General features: G+C 41.5%; 1 protein-coding gene across 1 annotated transcript in view; it reads right to left on the bottom strand.

The window, feature by feature from the left end:
- Window positions 1-20,729, bottom strand: part of LOC139546624 (coiled-coil domain-containing protein 141-like) — a 49,162-nt gene extending 28,433 nt beyond the window's left edge. The window contains exons 1-4 of the mRNA XM_071355220.1: window positions 20,290-20,729; window positions 7,895-8,017; window positions 3,344-3,538; window positions 2,089-2,197 (exon numbers count right to left, since the gene is read on the bottom strand). Of these exons, the coding sequence (XP_071211321.1) occupies window positions 2,089-2,197; window positions 3,344-3,538; window positions 7,895-8,017; window positions 20,290-20,394 (532 nt within the window). The 5' untranslated portion in view covers window positions 20,395-20,729. The remainder of the gene's footprint in view (window positions 1-2,088; window positions 2,198-3,343; window positions 3,539-7,894; window positions 8,018-20,289) is intronic.
- Between the last annotated feature and the right edge of the window lie 5,983 nt (window positions 20,730-26,712).

The following is a 26,712-nucleotide window of genomic DNA, read 5'->3' as shown; positions in this document are numbered from 1 at the left end:
TACAGTGTGTGCAAACGGCATGAGGAGGTAAGGCAATAAGTAGGCCATAGTAGCGAAGTAATTACAATTCAGCAAATTAACACTGGAGTGATAGATGCGCAGATGATGATGTGCAAGTAGAAATACTGGTGTGCAAAAGAGCAGAAAAGTAAATAAAAACAATTTGGGGATGAGGTAGTTAGATTGGATGGGTTATTTACAGATGTGCTATGTACAGCTGCAGCAATCGGTTAGCTGCTCAGTGTCACGCCCTGGCCTTAGAGATCCTTATTATTCTCTATGTTTGGTTAGGTCAGGGTGTGACTCGGGTGGGAAATTCTATGTTTTCTGTTTCTTTGTTTTTGGCCGAGTGTGGTTCCCAATCAGAGGCAGCTGTCTATCGTTGTCTCTGATTGGAGATCATACTTAGGCAGCCCTTTTTCCCACCATTAGGTTGTGGGATCTTGTTTTCTGTTTAGTTACTGTTGCCTGACAGAACTGTGTGTTTTCGTTTTCGATTTTGTTATTTTGTTTGAGTGTTTTTTGAATTAAAATCATGAACACTTTCCACGCTGCGCCTTGGTCTACTCTTTCTACCACCAACGAGCGCCGTAACACTCAGATTGATGATGTTTATACATATCTGTTTTACCGTTTAGAAATGAATGCACTTTATGTATCCACCTATTTGAAAGTGTCATAAGTATTTGTATAAGTATAAGTATCATTCAATTTAGTCAAAAGGTTTGGATTTGGTTCCATATTCCTAGGACGCAATGACTACATCATGCTTGTGACTCTACAAACTTGTTGGATGCATTTGCAGTTTGTTTTGGTTGTGTTTCAGATTATGTTGTGCGCAATAGTAATGAATGTTAATTAATGTATTGTTTCATTTTGGAGTCACTATTATTGTAAATAAGAATAAAATATGTTTCTAAACACCTGAATGAATCTTGAATACTGATGAGTGAGAAATTTACAGATGCACAAAGATCATGCCCACAAAACATGCTAACATCTCACCATTACCAATAACAGGGGAGGTTATACTTTTTGGTGGGCATAATGTTTATGCCTCTGTATCTTTCTCACTCATCATTATTCACGTTTCATTCAGGATTACTTGTAATCATGGTAGCATCCACACTAATGTAGAAGTTTCAGAAACATATTCTATTCTTATTTACAATAAAAGTGACTTCAAAATGAAACAATACATTATTTACCATTCATTTCTATTGGGCACTTCATAATACGAAACACAACCAAAACAAACTGCAAATGCATCCAACAAGTTTGTATAGTCACAAGCATAATGTAGTCATTGTGTCCTAGGAATATGGGACCAAATACAAAACCTTTTACCAAATGTAATGAATTTGTCCAAATACTTTTGACACCTTCAAATGGGGGGATTAGATACATAAAGTGCTTTCATTTCTCAACGGTAAAACAGATATATATGAAAATACCCTCAAATAAAAGGTGACATTGTACTGCCGCCTCATATAAAATATTTGATCTAAAATTCAAAATGCTGGAGTATCAAGCCAAATTAAAAGTTTGATCCTGCTTTGGGTTGTGTAAATACAGCTGTTATAGATCAATTTGTAAAGTAAATAACGTACCTTACACTAAAGTGTAATCTCTCATCAAATACTATCATGAGAAAGAGTGCCTGTTGTTTATATTACCGTTACAATGGCATGACATAATGGCCCCTGTGGCCCTCAGCAGCCTCAACCAGCTCATGTGAATGACAACTAGCTTTTACTCTACTGACACGTCTCAGTCCTAGCCCTGTGCTGTTGATATGACATGAACGCCACTCATTCTCACATCTAGCATATATCTATCTCTCCATTAGCTCTCAGTGCCTTGGAGACTGAACGGCAGGGTAAAATCATCACATTTCAGGAACTTTAAGAGGAGAATGATTCTCTCAAGGGAGGGCAGAGGTGACTGAATGACTGTCAGGACCAGATTGAGGTTGTGTATCAAGTATCAGACATCTGGAGCAGTGACCCGGATGTCATTACTCAAAGGGAATAAACACATAATTTTTCTAAGGGAGGCATTACTGTAGGTGTATCAGCATATACTCACCTCTCTTCATAACGCTGTGTTTCAGGAGCAGTTCTTTCAGACACTCAGCATCTGCCAGCTCCTGTTCTCTGCTCTGGAACTCTTCTGCCTCATCTATTCTGATAGCAAACTGCAAGAGGTGGAGGAAGATATAGTAAATCTATCTGTATAGTTAAACAACAGAGTCATTTATACTCGCATGGCTTTGCACATGTATTCATGGGGATCTCAAAAGGCTTAATTCACTCACAGTAGATTTGATAGAGAAGTAAACAAAGGAAACAAGAAGCACTGTTTGGTCAGGGATGAAACATGTAAAGGGCAAACAGTACAAACAGTTCTGCTATTTTTTTTAACTTTTCAGTCACATCTACAGAGCATCTACAGAACCACCTGAATCCTGTATCTGTCACACAACCACTCATCATGTTTCATAATCATCACAATAATGTGTGTGCTTTGTGCGGCAGCATTTAGGGTGGCCCTCATTTAGTGCCTGGGTAAGTTACAGTGGTTGTACAGTATCACACAACTCAATGCTCTTGGTTGGAGCCACTGTCATTGGACTAATAACAAGGAAACTGCCCCATTGTGCCATATTAACAGTACATTTGTGAACAGGGTTCCGTGATACAGTATCTATGACCTGTGTATTTATATTGCAGTAAAAACAGGATTACATTACAGCCCCTCGTCATTTACACAGCTATTTAGGAAAATATTTTTCAATAACGTAATGCTAACAAAACTGATAAAACAATGTGCTGTTTCCTTTAATATTGTTTTAAAGCAAACTGGAAAGGAGGAAACAGATGTACTAACTCTAGAACAGCAGTAATAACAAGAAAACAACACTGGATGCTGTATATCATGAAATGTTACATTTCCTCCAACAAACAAAATTAAAAATGAACTTTCCATTTCAGAACCACAGAACTGGTTGAAAGGTCACTTTGTTACATGCTTATTAGTGCAGTGAAAACACCTGAGGCATACATGTACATTAACTCCAAATCAGCTCTGATCTGTTAGGGTTATGGTCTATGTCAGCTCTATGTATGCTCTATGTGTGTTCTATGTAGCTATAATATACCTTTAATGGCTCTGTTTCTGTTTGCCTGGCTCCTAACTCAAGTGCCCTGTCAAAGAACTCTGAGGCCAGGTGTAGCAGAAACCAGCACTTCTCTAGAAGTGAGATCTGGGTATATGTATGGTTTATGTAGCTCTATGTATTCTCTATGTAGCTACAACATCTCCTTTCTGTTAGCCCTCCTACCTCCAGGGCCCTGTCGAAGAACTCTGAGGCAAGGTGTAACAGCGACCTGCGCTTCTCTAGCATTAAGATCAGGGTCCTCCAGGCATCGCTCAGCGAGTTAGCCATGGCCTCGTACACCTCCCCTTCGTTCTCCTTCTTCTCCTCTGCCATCCTGTCTGCCTCTTCCAGCAGAGCCCTCACGCCTGCCTCATGTTTCTGTCAAGAGAGAAAGGATCATACAAAAAAAGACAGAAGTCAATAAGATATACCTGGTTCATTGAAGTATCTTCTCTGCATTAATAAAAAAAAACATAAAATTACCATTTTTATACTTGCATGTAAATCAACATTGTTAATGGAGCGATTAATTTACATTTTGTTCAATTGCACTACTGTAAACTACACATTTAAAATTATATTTGTAGAAGTTCAAAGCCTTGCTGAATTAAAAGCAGTGGATGAACCAACAACATATTCCATCCCAAATGTAAATCTGTTTTGGATTGTTTTGTGGTAAAACCTCTTTAATTAGAGGGGTTGTTCATAGGTCTAAATCTGTAGTAACTCTGATGTCTTACTGAAGATGACTGGAGATATTCTGCCTCCACACTGGAACACATAGGTGATAATTAAACTAATTCCTAACCTTCTATTTTGGAATCCTTATGATCAATGACATTGAGTCATGCAACTGTACATTCAGATCAATATAACATTTTCACTTGTGCATAATCACAATAAGGAGCTGAATCTCCTTCTTATTACTGAACGAAGTCTCTCTGTGGCATTGGGACAATATGAGGGCTAAAATCATACATCTGATTGTGAATTAATAGTATTCCCATGTGAACAACTAGTCCCTCTTTTTGTGAGAGCTGGCACCGAATAGCAGCTATTATTTGCAAATGCATATCTAAGGGCAGCAACAGCTAAATATGTAGGAACCATCTGACCATAAGATTTAAATGCAGAAGATCAATTGTTCACATGCTTATGCCAATATTGTCATACTTGTATAAAATAAGATTGAACATGCTCAGCCCTCAGGCATAACTCAAACACCTGACAGTAGGTGGAAAAAGTGAATGAGTGCTTGGCACTAGGAATGAATGGCCTGGATCAAAATAATCATTGTGCAGGAGTCTATAACAAGGCCAGGGGAAAAAAGCTTTGACTGGAAATAATATAAATCAACATTGAGAGGGCTGCTGTGAACATTTCATTTTCCACCCAGGCTGTGGCAATGAAAGTGACTGAAAAAGTTCTCTGAAGTATCTCTGAGAGAAGAAAAGCATTCATGTTGTCTCAATGAGTTATAGTCAAACAAGGCCGGGACTGAAGAAGCTATAATCACAGTCTAAATGTCACCACAAGTGACATATACAGTTGGAAGTTCACATACACCTTAAAATGCATTTAAACTCAGTTTTTCACAATTCCTGACATTTCATCCTTGTAAAAATTCCCTGTCTTGGGTCAGTTAGGATCACCACTTTATTTTAAGAATGTGAAATGTCAGAATAATAGTTGAGAGAATGATTTATTTCAGCTTTTATTTCTTTCATGACATTCCCAGTGGGTCAGAAGTTACACTCAATTAGTATTTGGTAGCATTGCCTTTAAATTGTTTAACTTGGGTCATACGTTTCGGGTAGCCTTCCACAAGCTTCCCAAAATAAATTGGGTGAATTTTGGCCCATCCTCCTGACAGAGCTGGTGTAACTGACTCAGGTTTGAAGGCCTCCTTGTTCGCACACACTTTTTCAGTTCTGCCCACAAATTTTCTATAGGATTGAGGTCAGGGCTTTGTGATGGCCACTCCAATACCTTGACTTTACCTTGACTACCTTAAGCCATTTTGCCACAACTTTGGAAGTATGCTTGGGGTCATTGTTCATTTTGAAGACCCATTTGCGACCAAGCTTTAACTTCCTGACTGATGTCTTGAGATGTTGCTTCAATAAATCCACATCATTTTCCTTCTCATGATGCCATCTATTTTGTGAAGTGCACCAGTCCCTTCTGCAGCAAAGCACCCCCACAACATGATGCTGCCAACCCTGTGCTTCACAGTTGGGATGGAGTTCCTCGGCTTGCAAGGCTCCCCCTTTTCCTCCAAACATATTGATGGTCATTATGGCCAAACAGTTTCATCAGACCAGAGGACATTTCTCCAAAAAGTACGATCTTTGTCCCCATGTGCAGTTGCAAACCGTAGTCTGGCTTTCTTATGGCGGTTTTGGAGCAGTGGCTTCTTCCTTGCTGAGCGGCCTTTCAGGTTATGTCGATATAGGACTCGTTTTACTGTGGATATGGATATTTTGTACCTGTTTCCTCCAGCATCTTCACAAGGTCCTTTGCTGTTGTTCTGGGATTGATTTGTACTTTTCGCACCAAAGTACGTTCATCTCCAGAAGACAGAACGCGTCTCCTTCCTGAGGGGTATGACGGCTGTGTGGTCCCATGATGTTGATACTTGCATACTATTGTTTGTACAGATGAACGTGTTACCTTCAGGCACTTGGAAATTGCTCCCAAGGATGAACCAGACTTGTGGAGGTCTACAATTTGTTTTGGCTGATTTATTTTGATTTTCCCATGATGTCAAGCAAAGAGGCACTGAGTTTGAAGGTAGGCCTTGAAATACATCCACAGGTACACCCCCAATTGACTCAAATGATGTCAAGTAGCCTATCAGAAGGTTCTAAAGCCATGACATAATTTTCTGGAATTTTCCAAGCTGTTTAAAGGCACAGTCAACTTAGTGTATGTAAACATCTGACCCACTGGAATTGTGATACAGTGAATTATAAGTGAAATAATCTGTCTGTAAACAATTGTTGGAAAAATGACTTCTGTCATGCACAAAGTAGATGTCCTAACTGACTTGCCAAATGTATAGTTTAACAAGACATTTGTGGAGTGGTTGAAAAACAAGTTTTAATGACTCCAACCTAAGTGTATGTAAACTTCTGACTTCAACTGTAACTACACTCAACAAAAATATAAACGCAACATGTAAAGTGTTGGTCCCATGTTTCATGAGCTGAAATAAAAGATCCCAGAAATGTTCCATACGCACAAAAAGCTTATTTCTCTCAAAGCTTATTTCTCTACTTGTGCTCAAATTTGTCTACATGCCTGTTAGTGATCATTTCTCTGTTGCCAAGATAATGCATCCACCTGACAGGTGTGGCATATCAAGAAGCTGATTATACAGCATGATCATTACACAGGTGTCCCTTGTGCTGGGGACAATAAAAGGCCACTCTAAAATGTGCCGATTTGTCACACATCACAATGCCACAGATGTCTCAAGTTTTGAGGGAGCATGCAATTGGCATAGTGACTGCAGGAATGTCCCCCAAAGCTGTTGCCAGATAATTTAATGTTAATTTCTCTACCATAAGCCACCTCCAATGTAGTTTTAGAGAATTTGGCAGTACGTCCAACCGGCCTCACAACCGCAGACCATGTGTGACCACGCCAGCCCAGGACCTCCACATCCACCGGATTGTCTGAGACCTGCCACCTGGACAGCTGATGAAACTGTGGGTTTGCACAGCCAAATAATTTTTGCACAAACTATCAGAAACCTCATCTGCGTGCTTGTTGTTCTCACCAGGTTCTTGACCTGACTTCAATGGGCAAATGCTCACCCTTGATGGCCACTGGCATGCTGGAGATGTGTGCTGTTCACAGATGAATCCCGGTTTCAACTGTACAGGGCAGATGGCAGACAGCATGTATGGCGTTGTGTGGGCAAGCGGTTTGCTGTCGTCAACGTTGTGAACAGAGTGCTCCCTGGTGGCAGTGGGGTTATGGTATGGGCAGGCATAAGCTACAGACAATGAACACAATTGCATTTTATCGATGGCAATTTGAGTGCACAGAGATACCGTGACGAGATCAAGAGGCCCATTGCCGTGCCATTCAGCCGCCGCCATCACCCATGTCGTAAAGACCTCTACACAATTCCTGGAAGCTGAAAATGTCCCAGTTCTTCCATGGCCTGCATACTCACCAGACTTGTCACCCATTGAGCATGTTTGGGATGCTGTGGATCGACGTGTACGACAGCGTGTTCCAGTTCCCGCCAATATCCAGCAACTTCGCACAGCCATTGAAGAGGAGAGGGACAACATTCCGCAGGCCACAATCAACAGCCTGATCAACTCTATGCGAAGGAGATGTGTTGCGCTGCATGAGGCAAATGGTGGTCATACCAGATACTGATTGGTTTTATGATAAAAGCCTCTACCTTTAGTGACCAACAGATGCAAATCTGTATTCCCAATTATGTGAAATCCATAGGTATAATTTATTTATTTCAATTGACTGATTTCCTTATATGAACTCAGTAAAATCTTTGAAATTGTTGCATGTTGCATTTACATTTTTGTTCAGTGTAATATGCCCAATGGGCAGCTCATCCTCGTGGCCCAGCATGGTCTCATTCGAATATGTCCAAATAGTGACATACAGTATCAATAACAGAATAGTGTACTTATGTCACCTGAGCTGACACATTAGTTGTATGTCGCTCTACTGTATTCCTAATGAGATTATTACCTTGAGTTTGATCAGGAGCTGCTGGTGTTCATCCAGCAGTTTCTTTGTTTCGTCCTGGTTGCTACCGATCTCCAGCAGGTTGGGATTGGCTTCAGTCAACTGCAGCTTCACCAGTTCCCCACACTACAGTACAAAACACAGACACACAAACAACAAAACACACACTCAACTTTACGGAAGGAGTTGTTTGTTTTCTCCCTTATGTTTTCAGTACATATTTCATCCCATATTGTAGGAGTAAATAGCCTGTCTGCGTCCATTGGATCAATGAATGTACTACTATGTATCAAAGAGACTCATCCAAGTTAGACCAGCAGGATGGAGAGGTCTGTTTGTGTTGCCCTGCCAAGAACATGTTACATGTTGTTTATGTTCCGACTGTGAGCAGGGCAGGTTGGTGTAACATTATACCTGTGAACACCCACATGGTCTCCCTGTGAATTTCACAGTGTGTAAACACCGCTTGGAAATAGGTCTGTCTTCCGCAACCTGGGGCTCCTTTTCCACTATACTGTCGTGTCCCGGGAACACCTTCAGAGTCTGCGTCCCAAATGACACCCTATTCATTACATAGTGTACTACTTTTGACCAAAATCCCTATGGCGAGTGTAGAGAGTATAGGGATATTGTTATCCACGTCGGCACCAACGATGTTAGGATGAAACAGTCAGAGGTCACCAAGCGCAACATAGCTTCAGCGTGTAAATCAGCTAGAAAGATGTGTCGGCATCGAGTAATTGTCTCTGGCCCCCTCCCAGTTAGGGGGAGTGATGAGCTCTACAGCAGAGTCTCATAACTCAAAATCCAAGATGGCAGCATGTCAAGTCGTTAGTCTGTGACTAGTACATTTTAACCTACTAATAACCTATTTATTTATGGTTGAGTTACTTCCTTGTTGTGTAGTGCAAACTATTTTGTTTTTGCTGGTGTAAAGATTACGGGTCTCCCTCAACTCAGCACTTCATTACTTGAAGTTTACCAAAGTAACCCTATCTCTGGCTGGCCTGAGTTCCTTCTTCATCTGCGGAGTGTCTCGTCCAAGCTGCTCCTTTTTGCTCTTCGCCTGGCTGTCAGTGGCAGCTCAACAATCCCCAACCCGTTCTCTCAATCGACCTCAACACCCAATCTACTCACACGCGCAAATTCTCACATTCAGACTCATACATATACGCTGTCCCTCTCTCCCCTTACCTTCGTTGGCCTCTATTTTTTACATTTGTCAGAGAAAATGACAATTTTCGTGGTATTGCTTTGTGCACTGACTTTACTGAACTCTGGAGAAAACGAACATTGTCGCAGGGTGAGTACATCTGACAATGTGCTCTCCCTTCCATTAGACATTTTGTCTGCAGGAACTCGCTCTTTTTCACTCGGTCCACTCGTCCAAGTGCCGATGTATTTGTGGCATGATGTGAACAGTACGAATTTGTGTCACTACCAAAGTCTAATTGTTTTAAATGACTGTTTTGTATTGTCTGGAAACTTACTTGTAGAATTCGCTTGCAGTAGGTCTCTTAAAAAAGAGAAGCCGTGCAAGGTTATTAAACAGAGGTGCCTAGTTATTCTTCTGTTGTTGATATCAGGTAACGTGCAACCGAACTCTGGCCCTGATATGCAATGTCTCCAAACCCCTTCTGATTTTAAATCTACATCTGGTTTTGGTATTTTTCATTTAAATGTACGCAGCCTGTTGTCAAAAATTGATGGCGTTAGGATTTGGGCTAAATCAACTGATGCTGATGTAATTGTGTTTTTTGAAACCTGGCTCAGCAAGTCTGTTTTTGATAAGGATATTTGTATAAGTGGTTACAATGTTTATCACACTGATCGAGTTAAGAAAGGTGGGGGTGTGGCTATATACAGTGGGGAGAACAAGTATTTGATACACTGACGATTTTGCAGGTTTTCCTACTTACAAAGCATGTAGAGGTCTGTAATTTTTATCATAGGTACACTTCAACTGTGAGAGAAGGAATCTAAAACAAAAATCCAGAAAATCACATTGTATGATTTTTAAGTAATTAATTGGCATTTTATTGCATGACATAAGTATTTGATACATCAGAAAAGCAGAACTTAATATTTGGTACAGAAACCTTAGTTTGCAATTGCAGAGATCATACGTTTCCTGTAGTTCTTGACCAGGTTTGCACACACTGCAGCAGGGATTTTGGCCCACTCCTCCATACAGACCTTCTCCAGATCCTTCAGGTTTCGGGGCTGTCGCTGGGCAATACGGACTTTCGGCTCCCTCCAAAGATTTTCTATTGGGTTCAGGTCTGGAGACTGGCTAGGCCACTCCAGGACCTTGAGATGCTTCTTACGGAGCCACTCCTTAGTTGCCCTGGCTGTGTGTTTCGGGTCGTTGTCATGCTGGAAGACCCAGCCACGACCCATCTTCAATGCTCTTACTGAGGGAAGGAGGTTGTTGGTCAAGATCTCGCGATACATGGCCCCATCCATCCTCTCCTCAATACGGTGCAGTCGTCCTGTCCCCTTTGCAGAAAAGCATCCCCAAAGAATGATGTTTCCACCTCCATGCTTCACGGTTGGGATGGTGTTCTTGGGGTTGTACTCATCCTTCTTCTTCCTCCAAACACGGCGAGTGGAGTTTAGACCAAAAAGCTCTATTTTTGTCTCATCAGACCACATGACCTTCTCCCATTCCTCCTCTGGATCATCCAGATGGTCATTGGCAAACTTCAGACGGGCCTGGACATGCGCTGGCTTGAGCAGGGGGACCTTGCTTGCGCTGCAGGATTTTAATCCATGACGGCGTAGTGTGTTACTAATGGTTTTCTTTGAGACTGTGGTCCCAGCTCTCTTCAGGTCATTGACCAGGTCCTGCCGTGTAGTTCTGGGCTGATCCCTCACATTCCTCATGATCATTGATGCCCCACGAGGTGAGATCTTGCATGGAGCCCCAGACCGAGGGTGATTGACCGTCATCTTGAACTTCTTCCATTTTCTAATAATTGTGCCAACAGTTGTTGCCTTCTCACCAAGCTGCTTGCCTATTGTCCTGTAGCCCATCCCAGCCTTGTACAGGTCTACAATTTATCCCTGATGTCCTTACACAGCTCTCTGGTCTTGGCCATTGTGGAGAGGTTGGAGTCTGTTTGATTGAGTGTGTGGACAGGTGTCTTTTATACAGGTAACGAGTTCAAACAGGTGCAGTTAATACAGGTAATGAGTGGAGAACAGGAGGGCTTCTTAAAGAAAAACTAACAGGTCTGTGAGAGCCGGAATTCTTACTGGTTGGTAGGTGATCAAATACTTATGTCATGCAATAAAATGCAAATTAATTACTTAAAAATCATACAATGTGATTTTCTGGATTTTTGTTTTAGATTCCGTCTCTCACAGTTGAAGTGTACCTATGATAAAAATGACAGACCTCTACATGCTTTGTAAGTAGGAAAACCTGCAAAATCGGCAGTGTATCAAATACTTGTTCTCCCCACTGTATGTAAAAAATAAATTCCCTGTAAGTGTGGCAAAGTCTGAAACTATTTGTAAACAGTTGGAATTTCTTGCTTTGAATATTGAGGTTTCAAAGGGTCTCTCTATAACTGTGATTGGCTGTTAGACCCCTCTCTGCTCTCAGTGATGCATTTTCTTCTTTGACGCACCTTATGTCTAAACTTCTTTACAGTGAAATGATCTTGATTGGTCATCTCAACTGGTGTTGGTTAAAGCCGGTGTCTGATGATTTAAAAATGTTTTGTAATTCTATGAATCTTACCCAGTTGATTAACTCACCCACTCGCCCAAATCTTAAATGCCCAAATAAATCTACCCTGATTGATTTGATATTTACAAATATTCCACATAAATATTCTGCGGTTGGTGTTTTTTGTAATGATTTAAGTGACCATTGTGCTGTTGTTGCTGTTAGAAATACTAAGGTTCCTAAGACAAACCCACGTTTTATTCGTAAGAGAAATTTGAAGTGTTTTAATGAGCAGGCTTTCTTTCATGATTTGTTTTATTTTAACTGGAGCAGGATTTAGCTTATCCCTGATGTGGAAACTACCTGGATATTCTTTCATGATGTTTTTTTCCAAATAGTAAACAAACATGCCCCATTCCGCAGGTTCAGGGTTAAAGGGCGGGATAATCCATGGTTTTCTTCTGAGCTGTCTTGTATTATTCACGACCGTAATCTAGCCTGGGCTAAAGCAAGGAAATCTTGTTCTGATGCTGATTGGCTTATTTTTAGGCAGTTAAGAAACAAGTGTAATTTTCTTCTCAGGAAGGCCAAGTCTGAATATTTTATGTCTGTTACCACTGATAACCTGAATGACCCTAGAAAGTTTTGGAAGGCTATTAAGTCTATGTCTGGTAACAGTAATGTTAATGAATTACCGGCATGTGTTTTGAAGGACTCTGTTGCTGTATATGACAAAACTGAATTGTTTCAATGAGCACTTTGTATCATCTGGTAGGCTGTTTGATTCAGTGATCTCTGTCTCTGTACAACCCTGTATGGATGAACCAGTGAGAGCTGGTCAAACTTTTAGCTTTTTGCCATTCTCAGTGCAGGTGGTACATAAAGCCCTGAAATCCTTAGATCAGAGAAAGCCAGCAGGTCCTGATCTTTTGGATCTCTGCTTTTTAAATCTGGCAGCTGATTTCATAGCTGAACCACTTACATATCTGTTCAATCTAACCCTGGAATGTAATGAAATTCCGAAAATCAGGAAATCAGCATTTGTCCTACCACTTTTAAAAGGGAGAGATCCAACTCTTTTAAATAATTATAGGCCAATCTCAAAGCTGTCACCCCTGGTGAAAATACTTGAAACCCTTGTGAGTGAACAGCTAAAAGAGTTTTTATTTACTAACTCTATTTTATCAATGTACCAATCGGGCTTCAGGAAGAAGCATAGCACAATTACAGCAGCCATGAAGGTTTTAAATGATATCACTGAAGCCCTTGACAAAAAACAGCACTGTGTCTCACTTTTTATTGATCTCTCTAAGGCTTTTGATACAGTTGATCATGCTATTCTAAGGCAGAGATTGTCGAGTGTAGGTCTTTCAGAGCATGCAGTTGCATGGTTTGCTAACTATCTGTCTGATAGAACTCAGTGCACTCAATTTGATGGGCTTATGTCTGTTAAATTGTCTGTCTTTAATGGTGTGCCCCAAGGCTCTGTACTTGGTCCTCTCTTATTCACTATTTATATAAATAATTTAGACAAAAATGTCCAAAATGCGCAACTTCATTTTTATGCTGATGATACTGTTATTTACTGTTGTGCCTCGTCTCTTACAAAAGCTTTCCAGAACTTGCAAACTGCTTTTTATACTGTTCAACATACCTTGGGTTAATTGAAGCTTATCTTCAATACTGACAAAACTAAACTAATGGTGATTTCTAAAGCAAGAAATAGACCTCTGAACCTTTCACCTATTACTACCTGTCAGGGCAAGGAGATTGAGGTTGTAACCTCATATAAATATCTTGGAATTTTAATTGATGACGGCCTCTCTTTTAAATTGCATATTCAACAACTTACAAAAAAATTGAAGCTGAAATTGGGATTTTATATATGAATGCTTCCGCTCAGTGTTTGAGATCAATTGACACCCTTGACCATGGCACTTTGAGATTTATTTTAAACTGCAAAACCCTTACGCACCACTGCACTTTGTATACCAGGGTTGGCTGGCCTTCTCTAGTCACTCGTAGGCTCAGTCACTGGTATACTTTTATTTACAAAGCCATTTTGGGTTTACTACCTTTTTATGTGGGCATTTTTATTGTTCAGAAATGTGGTGGGTACTCTCTTCGTTCGCTGGACTTTATCCTGCTAACTGTTCCAAATGTCCGAACTAAATTTGGTAAAAGGGCTTTTATGTACTCTGCGCCATCGTCTTGGAACGTACTTTTAAACTGGAAGAACTTGTCCCGATTGGTATTTTTAAATCACTGATGAATGATCTTGAGACTGATTCCCTGACCTGTCAATGTTTTTAATCTGCTGTTTTTGATTTTGTAATACTCTTGTGAATTCTATGGTTTTTACTAGATTACTTGTAGTTTTTCATGTTGTTTGTCTGTAATTTTTGTAATCACTTGGTGCTGCCTATCTTGGTCAGGACGCTCTTGAAAAATAGATTTTAAATCTCAATGAGCCCTTCCTGTCACGCCCTGACCTTAGAGAGCCTTTTTATGTCTCTATTTGGTTTGGTCAGGGTGTGATTTGGGGTGGGCATTCTATGTTTTGTTTTCTATGTTTCTTTATTTCTATGTTTTGGCCAGGTATGGTTCTCAATCAGGGACAGCTGTCTATCGTTGTCTCTGATTGGCAACCATACTTAGGTAGCCCTTTTTCCCTCTTTTCAGTGTGGGTAGTTGTCTTTGTTTGTGGCACTATAGCCCTTAAGCTTCACGGTCGTTTTTGCATTGTTTATTGTTTTGTTGGCGATATCCAAATAAAAATGAATATGTGCGCTTACCACGCTGCACCTTGGTCTTCTTCCAGCATCGGCCGTGACACTTCCTGGTTAAATAACGGTTAAATAAAATAAAATAAAAAAATCGCTGGTTGAAAACTGTTTTCTGCCCCTCCCAAAAGATAGAATTTGTAGATAAGTGGCCCTCTTCTGGGACTCACCCACAAACAGGACCAAGCCCGGCCTGTTGAGGAGTGACGGACTCCATCCTAGCTGGAGGGGTGCTCTCATCTTATCTACCAACATAGACAGGGCTCTAACTCCTCTAGCTCCACAATGAAATAGAGTGCAGGCCAGGCAGCAGGCTGTTAGCCAGCTTAGTGGAGTCTGCCACTAGCACAGTCAGTGTAGTCAGCTCAGCTATCTCCATTGAGACCGTGTCTGTGCCTCGACCTGGGTTGGGCAAAACTAAACATGGCGGTGTTCACCTTAGCAATCTCATTGGAATAAAGATCTCCTCCATTCCTGCCATTATTGAAAGAGATTGTGATACCTCACATCTCAAAATAGGGCTACTTAATGTTAGATCCCTCACTTCCAAGGCAGTTATAGTCAATGAACTAATCACTGATCATAATCTTGATGTGATTGGCCTGACTGAAACAAGGCTTAAGCCTGATGAATTTACTGTGTTTAAATGAGGCTTCACCTCTTGGTTACACTAGTGACTATATCCCCCGCGCATCCCGCAAAGGCTGATGTGTTGCTCACATTTATGATAGCAAATTTCCATTTCTCAAAAAGAAATACTATGTTTTCGTCTTTTGAGCTTCTAGTCATTAATCTATGCAGCCTACTCAATCACTTTATATAGCTACTGTTTACAGGCCTCCTGGGCCATATACAGCGTTCCTCACTGAGTTCCCTGAATTCCTATCGGACCTAAAAATTCACATGGAAAAGTCCACAGACCCACTCCAAAAAGCTTTAGGAGCCATCATAGACTCAGTGGGTTTTGTCCAAAATGTCTCCGGACCTACTCACTGCCACAATCATACTCTGGACCTAGTTTTGTCCCGTGGAATAAATGTTGTGGATCTTCATGTTTTTCCTCATAATCCTGGAATATTGGACCACCATTTTATTATGATTGCAACCGCAACAAATAATCTGCTCAGACCCCAACCAAGGAGCATCAAAAGTCATGCTATAAATTCTCGGACAACCCAAAGATTCATAGATGCCCTTCCAGACTCCCTCCACCTACCCAAGGACGTCAGAGTACACAAATCAGTTAACCACCTAACTGAGGAACTCAGTTTAACCTTGTGCAATACCCTAGATGCAGTCGCACCCCTATAAACAAAAAACATTTGTCATAAGAAACTAGCTCCCTGTTATACAGAAAATACCCGAGCTCTGAAGCAAGCTTCCAGAAAATTGGAATGCAAATGGCGCTACACCAAACTGGAAGTCTGACTAGCTTGGAAAGACTGTACCATGCAGTATCGAAGCGCCCTCACTGCTGCTCGATCATCCTATTTGTCCAACTTAATTGAGGAAAATATGAACAATCCAAAATTAATTTTTGATACTGTCGCAAAGCTAACTAAAAAGCAACATTCCCCAAGAGAGGATGGCTTTCATTTCAGCAGTGATACATTCATGAACTTCTTTGAGGAAAAGATCATGATCATAGGAAAGCAAATTATGGACTCCTCTTTAAATCTGCGTATTCCTCCAAAGCTCAGTTGTCCAGAGTCTGCACAACTCTGCCAGGACCTAGGGAGACACTCAAGTTTTTTAGTACTATATCTCTTGACACATTGATGAAAATAATCATGGCCTCTAAACCTTCAAGCTTCATACTTGACCCTATTCCAACTAAACTACTGAAAGAGCTGCTTCCTGTGCTTGGCCCTCCTATGTTGAACATAATAAACAGCTCTCTATCCACCGGATGTGTACCAAACTCACTAAAAGTGGCAGTAATAAAGCCTCTCTTGAAAAAGCCAAGCCTTGACCCAGAAAATATACAAAACTATCGGCCTATATGGAATCTCCCATTCCTCTCAAAAAACAATTAAAAAGCTGTTGCGCAGCAACTCACTGCCTTCCTGAAGAATAACAATGTATACGAAACGCTTCAGTCTGGTTTTAGACCCCATCATAGCACTGAGACTGCACTTGTGAAGGTGGTAAATGACCTTTTAATGGCGCCAGACCGAGGCTCTGCATCTGTCCTCGTGCTCCTAGACCTTAGTTCTGCCTTTGATACCATCGATCACCACATTCTTTTGGAGAGATTGGAAACCCAAATTAGTCTACATGGACAAGTTCTGGCCTGGTTTAGATCTTATCTGTTGGAAAGATATCAGTTTGTCTCTGTGGATGGTTTGTCCTCTGACAAATCAACTGTACATTTCGGTGTTCCTCAAGGCTCCGTTTTAGGACCACTATTGTTTTCACTATATATTTTACCTCTTGGTGATGTCATTCGGAAACATAATGTTAACTTTCACTACTATGCGGATGACACACAGCTGTACATTTTGATGTAACATGGTGAAGCCCCAAAATTGCACTCCCTGGAAGCCTGTGTTTCAGACATAAGGAAGTGGATGGCTGCAAATGTTCTACTTTTAAACTCAGACAAAACAGAGATGCTTGTTCCAGGTCCCAAGAAACAAAGAGATCTTCTGTTGGATCTAATCTTGAACTAGAACCAAAAAATTTGATCATATTTCTCCAGTGCTAGCCTGTCTACACTGGCTTCCTGTTTAGGCAAGGGCTGATTTCAAGGTTTTACTGCTAGCCTACAAAGCATTACATGGGCTTGCTCCTACCTATCTTTCCAATTTGATCCTGCCGTACATACCTACACGTATGCTACGGTCACAAGACGCAGGCCTCCTTATTGTCCCTAGAATTTCTAAGCAGCCAGCTGGAGGCAGGGCTTTCTTCTATAGAGCTCCATTTTTATGGAATGGTCTGCCTACCCATGTGAGAGACCCAGACTTGGTCTCAACCTTAAAGTCTTTATTGAAGACTAATCTCTTCAGTAGGTCCTATGATTGAGTGTAGTTTGGCCCTGGAGTATGAAGGTGAACAGAAAGGCACTGGAGCAACGAACTGCCCTTGCTGTCTCTGCCTGGCCGGGTCCCCTCTCTCCACTGGGATTATCTGCCTCTAACCCTATTACAGGGGATGAGTCACTGGCTTACTGGTGCTCTTCCATGCCGTCCCTAGGAGGGGTTCGTCACTTGAGTGGGTTGAGTCACTGACGTGATCTTCCTGTCCGGGTTGGCGCCCCCCCTTGGGTTGTGCCGTGGCAGAGATCTTTGTGGGCTATACTTAGCCTTGTCTCAGGATGGTAAGTTGGTGGTTGAAGATATCCCTCTAGTGGTAGGGGCTGTGCTTTGGAAATGTGGGTGGGGTTATATCCGACTGTTTGGCCATGTCCAGGGGTATCGTCGGACGGGGCCATAGTGTCTCCCGACCCCTCCTGTCTCAGCCTCCAGTATTTATGCTGCAGTAGTTTATGTGTCGGGGGGCTAGGGTCAGTCTGTTATACCTGGAGTATTTCTCCTGTCTTATCCAGTGTCCTGTGTGATTTTAAGTATGCTCTCTCTCTTTTTTTAAGTATGCTCTCTCTCTTTTTCTCTCTTTCTTTCTCTCTCTCGGAGGACCTGAGCCCTAGGACCATGCCTCAGGACTACCTGGCCTGATGACTCCTTGCTGTCCCCAGTCCACCTGGCCGTGCTGCTGCTCCAGTTTCAACTGTTCTGCCTGCGGCTATGAAGCCCTGACCTGTTCACCGGACGTGCTACCTGTCCCAGACCTGCTGTTTTCAACTCTCTAGAGACAGCAGGAGCGGTAGAGATACTCTGAGTGATCGACTATGAAAAGCAAACTGCCATTTACTCCTGAGGTGCTGACCTGTTGCACCCTCGACAACCACTGTGATTATTATTATTTGACCCTGCTGGTCATCTATGAACATTTGAACATCTTGGCCATGTTCTGTTATAATCTCCACCCGACACAGCCAGAAGAGGACTGGCCACCCCTCATAGCCTGGGTCCTCTCTAGGTTTCTTCCTTAGGTTCTGGCCTTTCTAGGGAGTTTTTCCTAGCCACCATGCTTCTACACCTGCATTGCTTGCTGTTTGGGGTTTTAAGCTGAGTTTCTGTACAGTACTTTGTGACATCGGCTGATGTAAGAAGGGCTTTATAAATACATTTGATTGATTGATATGGACCCTGGTCAAAAGTAGTGCACTATATAGGGAATATTGTGCCATCTAGGACAGATGACGACAATATCAAACCATTAAACTGACTTAGGAATTCCTTTGCTGTAATTACTGATACTGATACCTCTCTGGGTGACATATTAACTCCAAATTATCTCAAAGTTAAGCTTTTCTTTAAAGTGTCACTCTGAAAGTCAAAAGCACCAACAGCTGTTGCTGCAGCCTATATGACAGTATTACTACATCGTGTCTGTAGTTTACGCTAAACTATATGCCTATAATGTCTCCAGTGTGACATACATTGGACATTTGAATAGACATTACAGTAATTGATTTGTCAATGACGACTGTGGTGGTTACAGCCACATTGTACGCATGGGCACTGCGAGGATCACCAACAGCTGTTAAGCCAAATTACAAGATGTATGGGTGTCTCAAGCGTTAGAGTAGTTTATGTTGTCTCAAATGTAAGGAATCATTTCACTTACACAATAATTGATTTGTCAATAACCACGGTGGTTATGTGGTTACAGCCACAGAGTGAGCATGGGCAATGTAACTATGTCTGTGCTAGCTGTAGAGATTATTTCTTACTAGGCATGTTTTGCTCTTTAAACATTGCATGCCTTAGATTGCAGCTGTGGCTGTGGCAGTCAGTTTAAAGGGGCCTCGGAACGCAGGGGAACGCCATCCCCTTCACAACCAAAAGTGGTCAACAAAATTGATGGCAGAGGATACAACAGAGGACAACAAACATCTCTCTCTTTTCAAACAAAATATAGGCAAAAAAAAGATTTGTCATATTTGAAAACCATCTCCTCTGTTTCTGTTTTACCATATCTAATATCTTTCCCACACATTTAGAATGTATTTCACACAGGTATGTGGGAAAATAAAAACATTGAAAGGTAAACTTTTTAAAAAATGCTTAAGATCTAATGTCCATTGTTTTATTACTACTGTGGGAAAGCCCTGCAGGGCTGCCTACATGTTGAGATGTACATGGTGTTAGTATGTGAGGCATTGATATAAGTCTTCTGGTTTGGCTAGGAAATGTTTCCTATAAGCTTAATGGACAAACAGAGAGAGCTATTGACACCTCAGGACACCAGCTGAACAATGAGGACTATGTGAGCTTGTGACATCACTGACAACATTAAATGCCTTTCTCTGGGTGCATCCCAAATGGCACGCTATTCCCTATATAGGTTAGTGCACTACTTTTGAACAGACCAGACCGAGGCACCATAAAGGGAATAGGGTGCCTTTTGGAACACACCCTCTATTAGCAGCAGCACTTTGGAAAGAAGATCGATGGATGCAGATCGCTGAACACTGTGAGGTCAGTGTCTGTCAGATTCAGACAGATCAATAATCTAGCCTGACACTGAATTATACCCAGTTGTTGTTGTTATATCTTCATAACACTATGGTAATGTTGGACAACCTTTCTGTTAAAACTGCTTGTAAATACTGATCTTCTCCATCCATCATTTTTTTCATATTTTTTAGATGGCCTGATCAACCATTTCTGACCAAAGTAGAGTTCTGAGAGGCATACATCCAAACATTTCTTAGAACAAGTTCTGTTCACCTGAGATATCTACAAACGTGAGAAGAATAAATGGGTTTTAGATAGTGCTTTAAAGGACCCAAAATACTCTTAAAAAGGCAATTAAAGACAGCTAAAGACAACCCAAAGACACAACTAAATAATATTTTAGAAGGTCGGTACCTTGAGCACAGTGACAATAATCTGAGAGTCGCCAGCTTGCACGGCAATAGTGCTGATTGTTGTTGTGGCAGCAGGTTGACCTCCAGTGTCACCTTTGTTAGACATTGTCTCCCCTGTCCAAACGTAAGAAATTTACAGCCTCTACTGTCCCCTCTCTGCTTCCTGGATCCTGAAAATCCTTGTCTGTCTCCTATTCTCTCACTTCAGTCTCTGGGGACTTCACAACTCAACAGCAACAGTCCCTCAATATTTCCTTTGAAGGTAGAGTGACCAAACAAAAACCACAGTAGTCCAACAGGTGTTATAAAATCCAGTTCCGTTGAAAGGTGTATGTTTCATCAGTGGTGTTCTGGCCCCGTTCCACTCACTCCAGTCCCACAGCAGAGCCACTAGCGTCAATGGACTGACTGACACTCAACAGGCAGGAGACACAGAGCAGAGAGAAGTTGACAGGGCAGAACACGGCAGGCAACTGTGTTAAAAATAGAAATATCACACTGTGCTGTGTTGGGAGCCATTTTGACACACCCCTAGTTCGTTGGCTCCGCTCTACTCTGGTCTATTTTCACAACCGCCCCCTCTCCCTGCCTGTCTCTCTCCAAGCCCCTCTTTATCTTTTCCTGCCTCCCATTCCACACAGACAAACCCCACAAAAGCACCAGTCCATCCATGGAATATCATATCAATTGGCCTATCTACTGTATCTTGCAAAAGAAGTGAAAATACCCTGTGAGTCAACACAGTTGGACAGATTATTATCTTGCTCCTCTGGGTCTGTGAATAAGTTTTTCTACAGCCAAAAGCCAAGAACACTTAACACTTGTCTGCTGCACTAGTGTTTAAGTATCTTCTAAGAGAGATAAAAGTCCACACCCTCCTGGCTGGCTGACTAGAAACCCCTTTTAGCAGGTAGCCTAGCGGTTAAGCACATTGGGCCAATAACCGAACGGTCACTGGTTCAGAGCCGGCAAGGTGGAAAAATCTGCCATTCTGCTCTTGAGCAAGGTGGTTAGAGAGAGAGAGTCAGAGAGAAAATGCTGATACAGCAGGGAAACACAAACAGACCTCAGCTTCCTGCAGGCCCAATTTCTGAGTGTCTTTGATACTTGATCCAATAGAGAGAAGTATGCCATTGACTCTCCTAAGATAATGATATACAGTATGTACAAAACATTAGGAACACCTTCCTAATATTGAGTTGCATGCACCCTCCTCCTTTTGCCCTCAGAACAGGCTCAATTCATTGGTGCATGGACTCTATAAGGTGTCGAAAGAGTTCCACATGCTGACCCATGTTGACGACAATGCTTCCCACAGTTGTGTTAAGTTGTCCTTTGGGTGGTGGACCATTCCTGATATGCACAGGAAACTGTTGAGCGTTAAAAAAAACAGCAGCGTTGCAGTTTTTGACCTGTGTGCCTGGAACCTAATAAAATACACCGTTCAAAGGCACTTAAATCTTTTGTCTTGCCCATTGACCCTCTGAATGACACACATACACAATCCATGTCTCAATTGTCTCAGGGGGGAAAAAATCCTTCTTTAATCTAGCTCCTCCCCTTCATCTACACTGATTGAAGTGGAATTAACAGGTGACATCAATAAGGGATCATAGCTTTTAGAGAGAGAGAGAGAGAGAGAGAGAGAGAGAGAGAGAGATACCGTATATATATTTGTACTGTAAACTGGAGGAAGAAACAAACAAACACAACAAACACAATATACAGTGGGGCAAAAAAGTTTTTAGTCAGCCACCAATTGTGCAAGTTCTCCCACTTAAAAAGATGAGAGAGGCCTGTAATTTTCATCATAGGTACACTTCAGCTATGACAGACAAAATGAGAGAAAACAATCCAGAAAATCACATTGTAGGATTTTTTATGAATTTATTTGCATATTTATGGTGGAAAATAAGTATTTGGTCACCTACAAACAAGCAAGATTTCTGGCTCTCACAGACCTGTAACTTCTTCTTTAAGAGGCTCCTCTGTCCTCCACTCGTTACCTGTATTAATGGCACCTGTTTGAACTTGTTATCAGTATAAAAGACACCTGTCCACAACCTCAAACAGTCACACTCCAAACTCCACTATGGCAAAGACCAAAGAGCTGTCAAAGGACACCAGAAACAAAATTGTAGTCCTGCACCAGGCTGGGAAGACTGAATCTGCAATAGGTAAGCAGCTTGGTTTGAAGAAATCAACTGTGGGAGCAATTATTAGGAAATGGAAGACATACAAGACCACTGATAATCTCCCTCGATCTGGGGCTCCACGCAAGATCTCACCCCGTGGGGTCAAAATGATCACAAGAACGGTGAGCAAAAATCCCAGAACCACACGGGGGGACCTAGTGAATGACCTGCAGAGAGCTGGGACCAAAGTAACAAAGCCTACCATCAGTAACACACTACGCCGCCAGGGACTCAAATCCTGCAGCGCCAGACGTGTCCCCCAGCTTAAGCCAGTACATGTCCAGGCCTGTCTGAAGTTTGCTAGAGAGCATTTGGATGATCCAGAAGAAGATTGGGAGAATGGCATATGGTCAGATGAAACCAAAATATAACTTTTTGGTAAAAACTCAACTCGTCGTGTTTGGAGGACAAAGAATGCTGAGTTGCATCCAAAGAACACCATACCTACTGTGAAGCATGGGGGTGGAAACATCATGCTTTGGGGCTGTTTTTCTGCAAAGGGACCAGGACGACTGATCCGTGTAAAGGAAAGAATGAATGGGGCCATGTATCGTGAGATTTTGAGTAAAAACCTCCTTCCATCAGCAAGGGCATTGAAGATGAAACGTGGCTGGGTCTTTCAGCATGACAATGATCCCAAACACACCGCCCGGGCAACGAAGGAGTGGCTTCGTAAGAAGCATTTCAAAGTCCTGGAGTGGCCTAGCCAGTCTCCAGATCTCAACCCCATAAATCTTTGGAGGGAGTTGAAAGCCTGTGTTGCCCAGCAACAGCCCCAAAACATCACTGCTCTAGAGGAGATTTGCATGGAGGAATGGGCCAAAATACCAGCAACAGTGTGTGAAAACCTTGTGAAGACTTACAGAAAACGTTTGACCTCTGTCATTGCCAAAAAGGGTATATAACAAAGTATTGAGAAACTTTTGTTATTGACCAAATAGTTATTTTCCACCATAATTTGCAAATAAATTCATAAAAAATCCTACAACGTGATTTTCTGGAATTTTTTTTCTCATTTTGTCTGTCATAGTTGAAGTGTACCTATGATGAAAATTACAGGCCTCTCTCATCTTTTTAAGCGGGAGAACTTGCACAATTGGTGGCTGACTAAATACTTTTTTGCCCCACTGTATGTGTCCAAACTATAACCACTGTTCTAATGTGCAGTATAGCCTAATAACTGTATTGTTTTATAAGAGGAGGCGTAATTGTAGTGGGCTTAGTTAGAGGGCATGCCAAGGTTAAAGGACAGAGAACTGACTGTCTGTAATGGGTAGCACTGTGGAGGAGGTGAATGTGAATAATCAAACTGGGCTTCATACTGGGTAGAAATGCTCCATCTCGAGAATAGTAACACTGTTTGGGGTTTACGCTGTGGGACTTCACTGTGTTTGCTACTGACTGCCAAACAAGAATATGAACAATCATGACTGTTGAAGCGACAGTGGTGCCTGACTTAGATGCTTGAGGGAAGACATTTGTGTGGCATGTAGCCTACTCACAGGCATGCCAGGGAGCCTGACTGTCAAAATAAATATTGTGATTGCTAACAAGACAACTTGACTCTGCATGTCATGCTTCCCCAATGACACTACAGCCACTCAGACCTGGGTTCAAATACTACTTGAAATCCAGAGTGCCAGATGTTTTCACTTTTTGGAGTTTACTATTGGTTCCAATGTAACATGCAAGCTCAGTCAACCACAGCTAAAATATTTTAAATAATTTAAAATAGTATTTGAGCCCAGGTCTGCAGGCAGGCTGGAGACAGCTGTTGGAGAAGTTAGAGAAACAGCTGAGAAAGTAAGACTGTGTTGAAAGATCAGCCGAGTCGGGGGCGCACACACACACAGCCCAGGACAGCTTGGGAGGACCTGGAAGGCCCCCTCACTCCAAAGAGCCACCTGTGGGTGTCCCCTGATAAAGCTATCCCTGCTAGCGTCCCTCTCTGAGCGACATCCCAAATGGCACCATATTCCCTATATAGTGCAGTGTTCACTACTTTTGACAAGGGCCCCTAGGGCTTTGGTTAAAACTTGTGTACCCTAAAGAGAATAGGGGGTAATTTGGGATGCACCCTCTGAGTGGCCCCGGCCTGGCTGAGAGAAATCAGAGAACGTTAAATATAGCATCACCATCAGCCTCATGTCATTAAGCATCAACAACAGCTACAGTATCACCTTCAAGATTTAGGCCTATTTAAAGCTACTGGGTCAGATAGATGCAAACATTGTAAAGTATCACCTTTAAGCTATATTAAAATATCAAGTTTGGTGACAGTAAAAGTGTCCGAGCAGACATTCCCTTGTTTTCAATAAACTGGGCCACAAACAGCATTTGCTTTGGAATTTTCCCCCCATGTGGATATAATATTTGTTTGTGTTGCGTTGTTTGATGTGTGAATATAAATATTTTTGTCTATTTGTTTATAGTTACTATTACCTCCCAACAAAATAAAAATAACCATTAACAAGACAAGACCTAGTAAACCCAGAAGCCACCACAACACCTTACAGATGGTTTTGACTAGATGGTATACAGTTTATGTCAGAATTCACCAGAATTGACTTTTCGTAGCAGGTTAGGAGAATTTACACAGCAGGTTAGGAGAACAAATGTAGCAGGTTAGGGGAATTGGGTTAAGGTCAGGAAAATTGTAAGGGTTAGGTAAAATGCCCCAAAAAATGTAAATTTTACACAAGCTGTAATCTTTCTAGCCATGACCCTAGCCCTAAGGCCAACAGATGGCAATATTGAGTCATTTCATTTTACCGTCCAAACGCATTGAATGCAGCTTATACATTCGTGTGTCCCTCGTGGACCGGTTCGTACCTAAAACATTCTCCATTCAGGCTGCATAGGCTTCGATTTCCTCCTTAACTTTATTTAATTGTGTGAAGGCAGAAAACAACAGGGAAAATATGCGTACTTTCCTTATGAAACACACATTTTCACCACCATGCTAGAGTGGCTTAATACTAATCTTGGATGTTGTGTATCGCTTCCAAAAATAATTCAGATTTGTTCAGTAAATACTGAAATTAGTGATGGGAAACCGAGGCTCTCTGAACCCTATGGGGCTTTCAACAAACTGTGCCAAAAAACTGTTTATTACTCAGAGCTTCTAACGCAATGCACATTAGTGACATCTGCTGGTCAAGAATAAATATCAGCATGTTTGATGTTAATATATACTTTTTCCCCCTGTCACTCCTTCCATACTTTGTGGCGCAATCAATAGGTGCGAACTTAGGTAAAGTAAATGTAGCCTACTTAGAATGTGAGGTTCACATCCTACTTACCTTTTTGCCTCATGGTTCACAATTTATTTTATTGTCCATATGTGGTATTATTTAGGATGCTGAAGACAAAAGATTATCATAGGCTACACTTAATAAAAACAAATAATTTGAACAACAACGGAAAGATAGTGTGGTTTCACAGAACATACATTTCCAAACATAGCCAGATCTTGTGCCTACGCCAGTCTCAGATACCTGCTGAGCTACTGCATGGTTGCAATACACTGGAAACATTTTAACTATCATAAATTGGTAAATAAGGTGTCCAGTAGAGGTCAGTGTTTGAAAGCAACTTGGAAGAAAGCACCGGCACAACAAACAACAACACAACATACAAAAACAGAAATATACAGATAGGAGTAGACAAACTTAACCTAGACAGAGGTATTATATTTCAAAAGAAAATGTACATTTGTCAAAAAACTTTTATGGTATGTACTGCTTTTTAGTTTTTACATTTACTGATCATTTCTAAATAATGATTCAGTTCTATGTTGAATCATTTAAAGAGGGTTTGTTCTCCGCCACCTCATCTTATCAATAAAGAATCTTCCAAGTATAATAATCAAATGAACAATAAATATTTAACCGGGGTCCATATCAGTTGGGTCAGAATAAAACGTAATATCAGAGTCTTCCAAATTAACATTAACAGTAAGTTACTTTGAAATAAAGTATTCTAACTCAATCTTAAATCTTCTGATGAGAGCAGTCCCAAAATCAATAGTCAAGAGTTTCTGGGTCACAAACACAAAACACATTTGTCATCTATAGCAATTTTGAATCTGTGTACAGTAAAGGTCTTTACGGGGTAGACTCTGTGAATGAGTTAATATGATACTTCTTTCACCTTGTTAGATATACAATATTTGCTAGACAACAATGAAACTTTGTTCCAGTTCACTTGTCCCAGGGCTGCATTCCAGT

The sequence above is a fragment of the Salvelinus alpinus genome, chromosome 20 (assembly GCF_045679555.1).
Source record: "Salvelinus alpinus chromosome 20, SLU_Salpinus.1, whole genome shotgun sequence".
NCBI lineage: Eukaryota > Metazoa > Chordata > Actinopteri > Salmoniformes > Salmonidae > Salvelinus > Salvelinus alpinus.
This window is presented reverse-complemented; position numbering and strand designations above follow the sequence as displayed.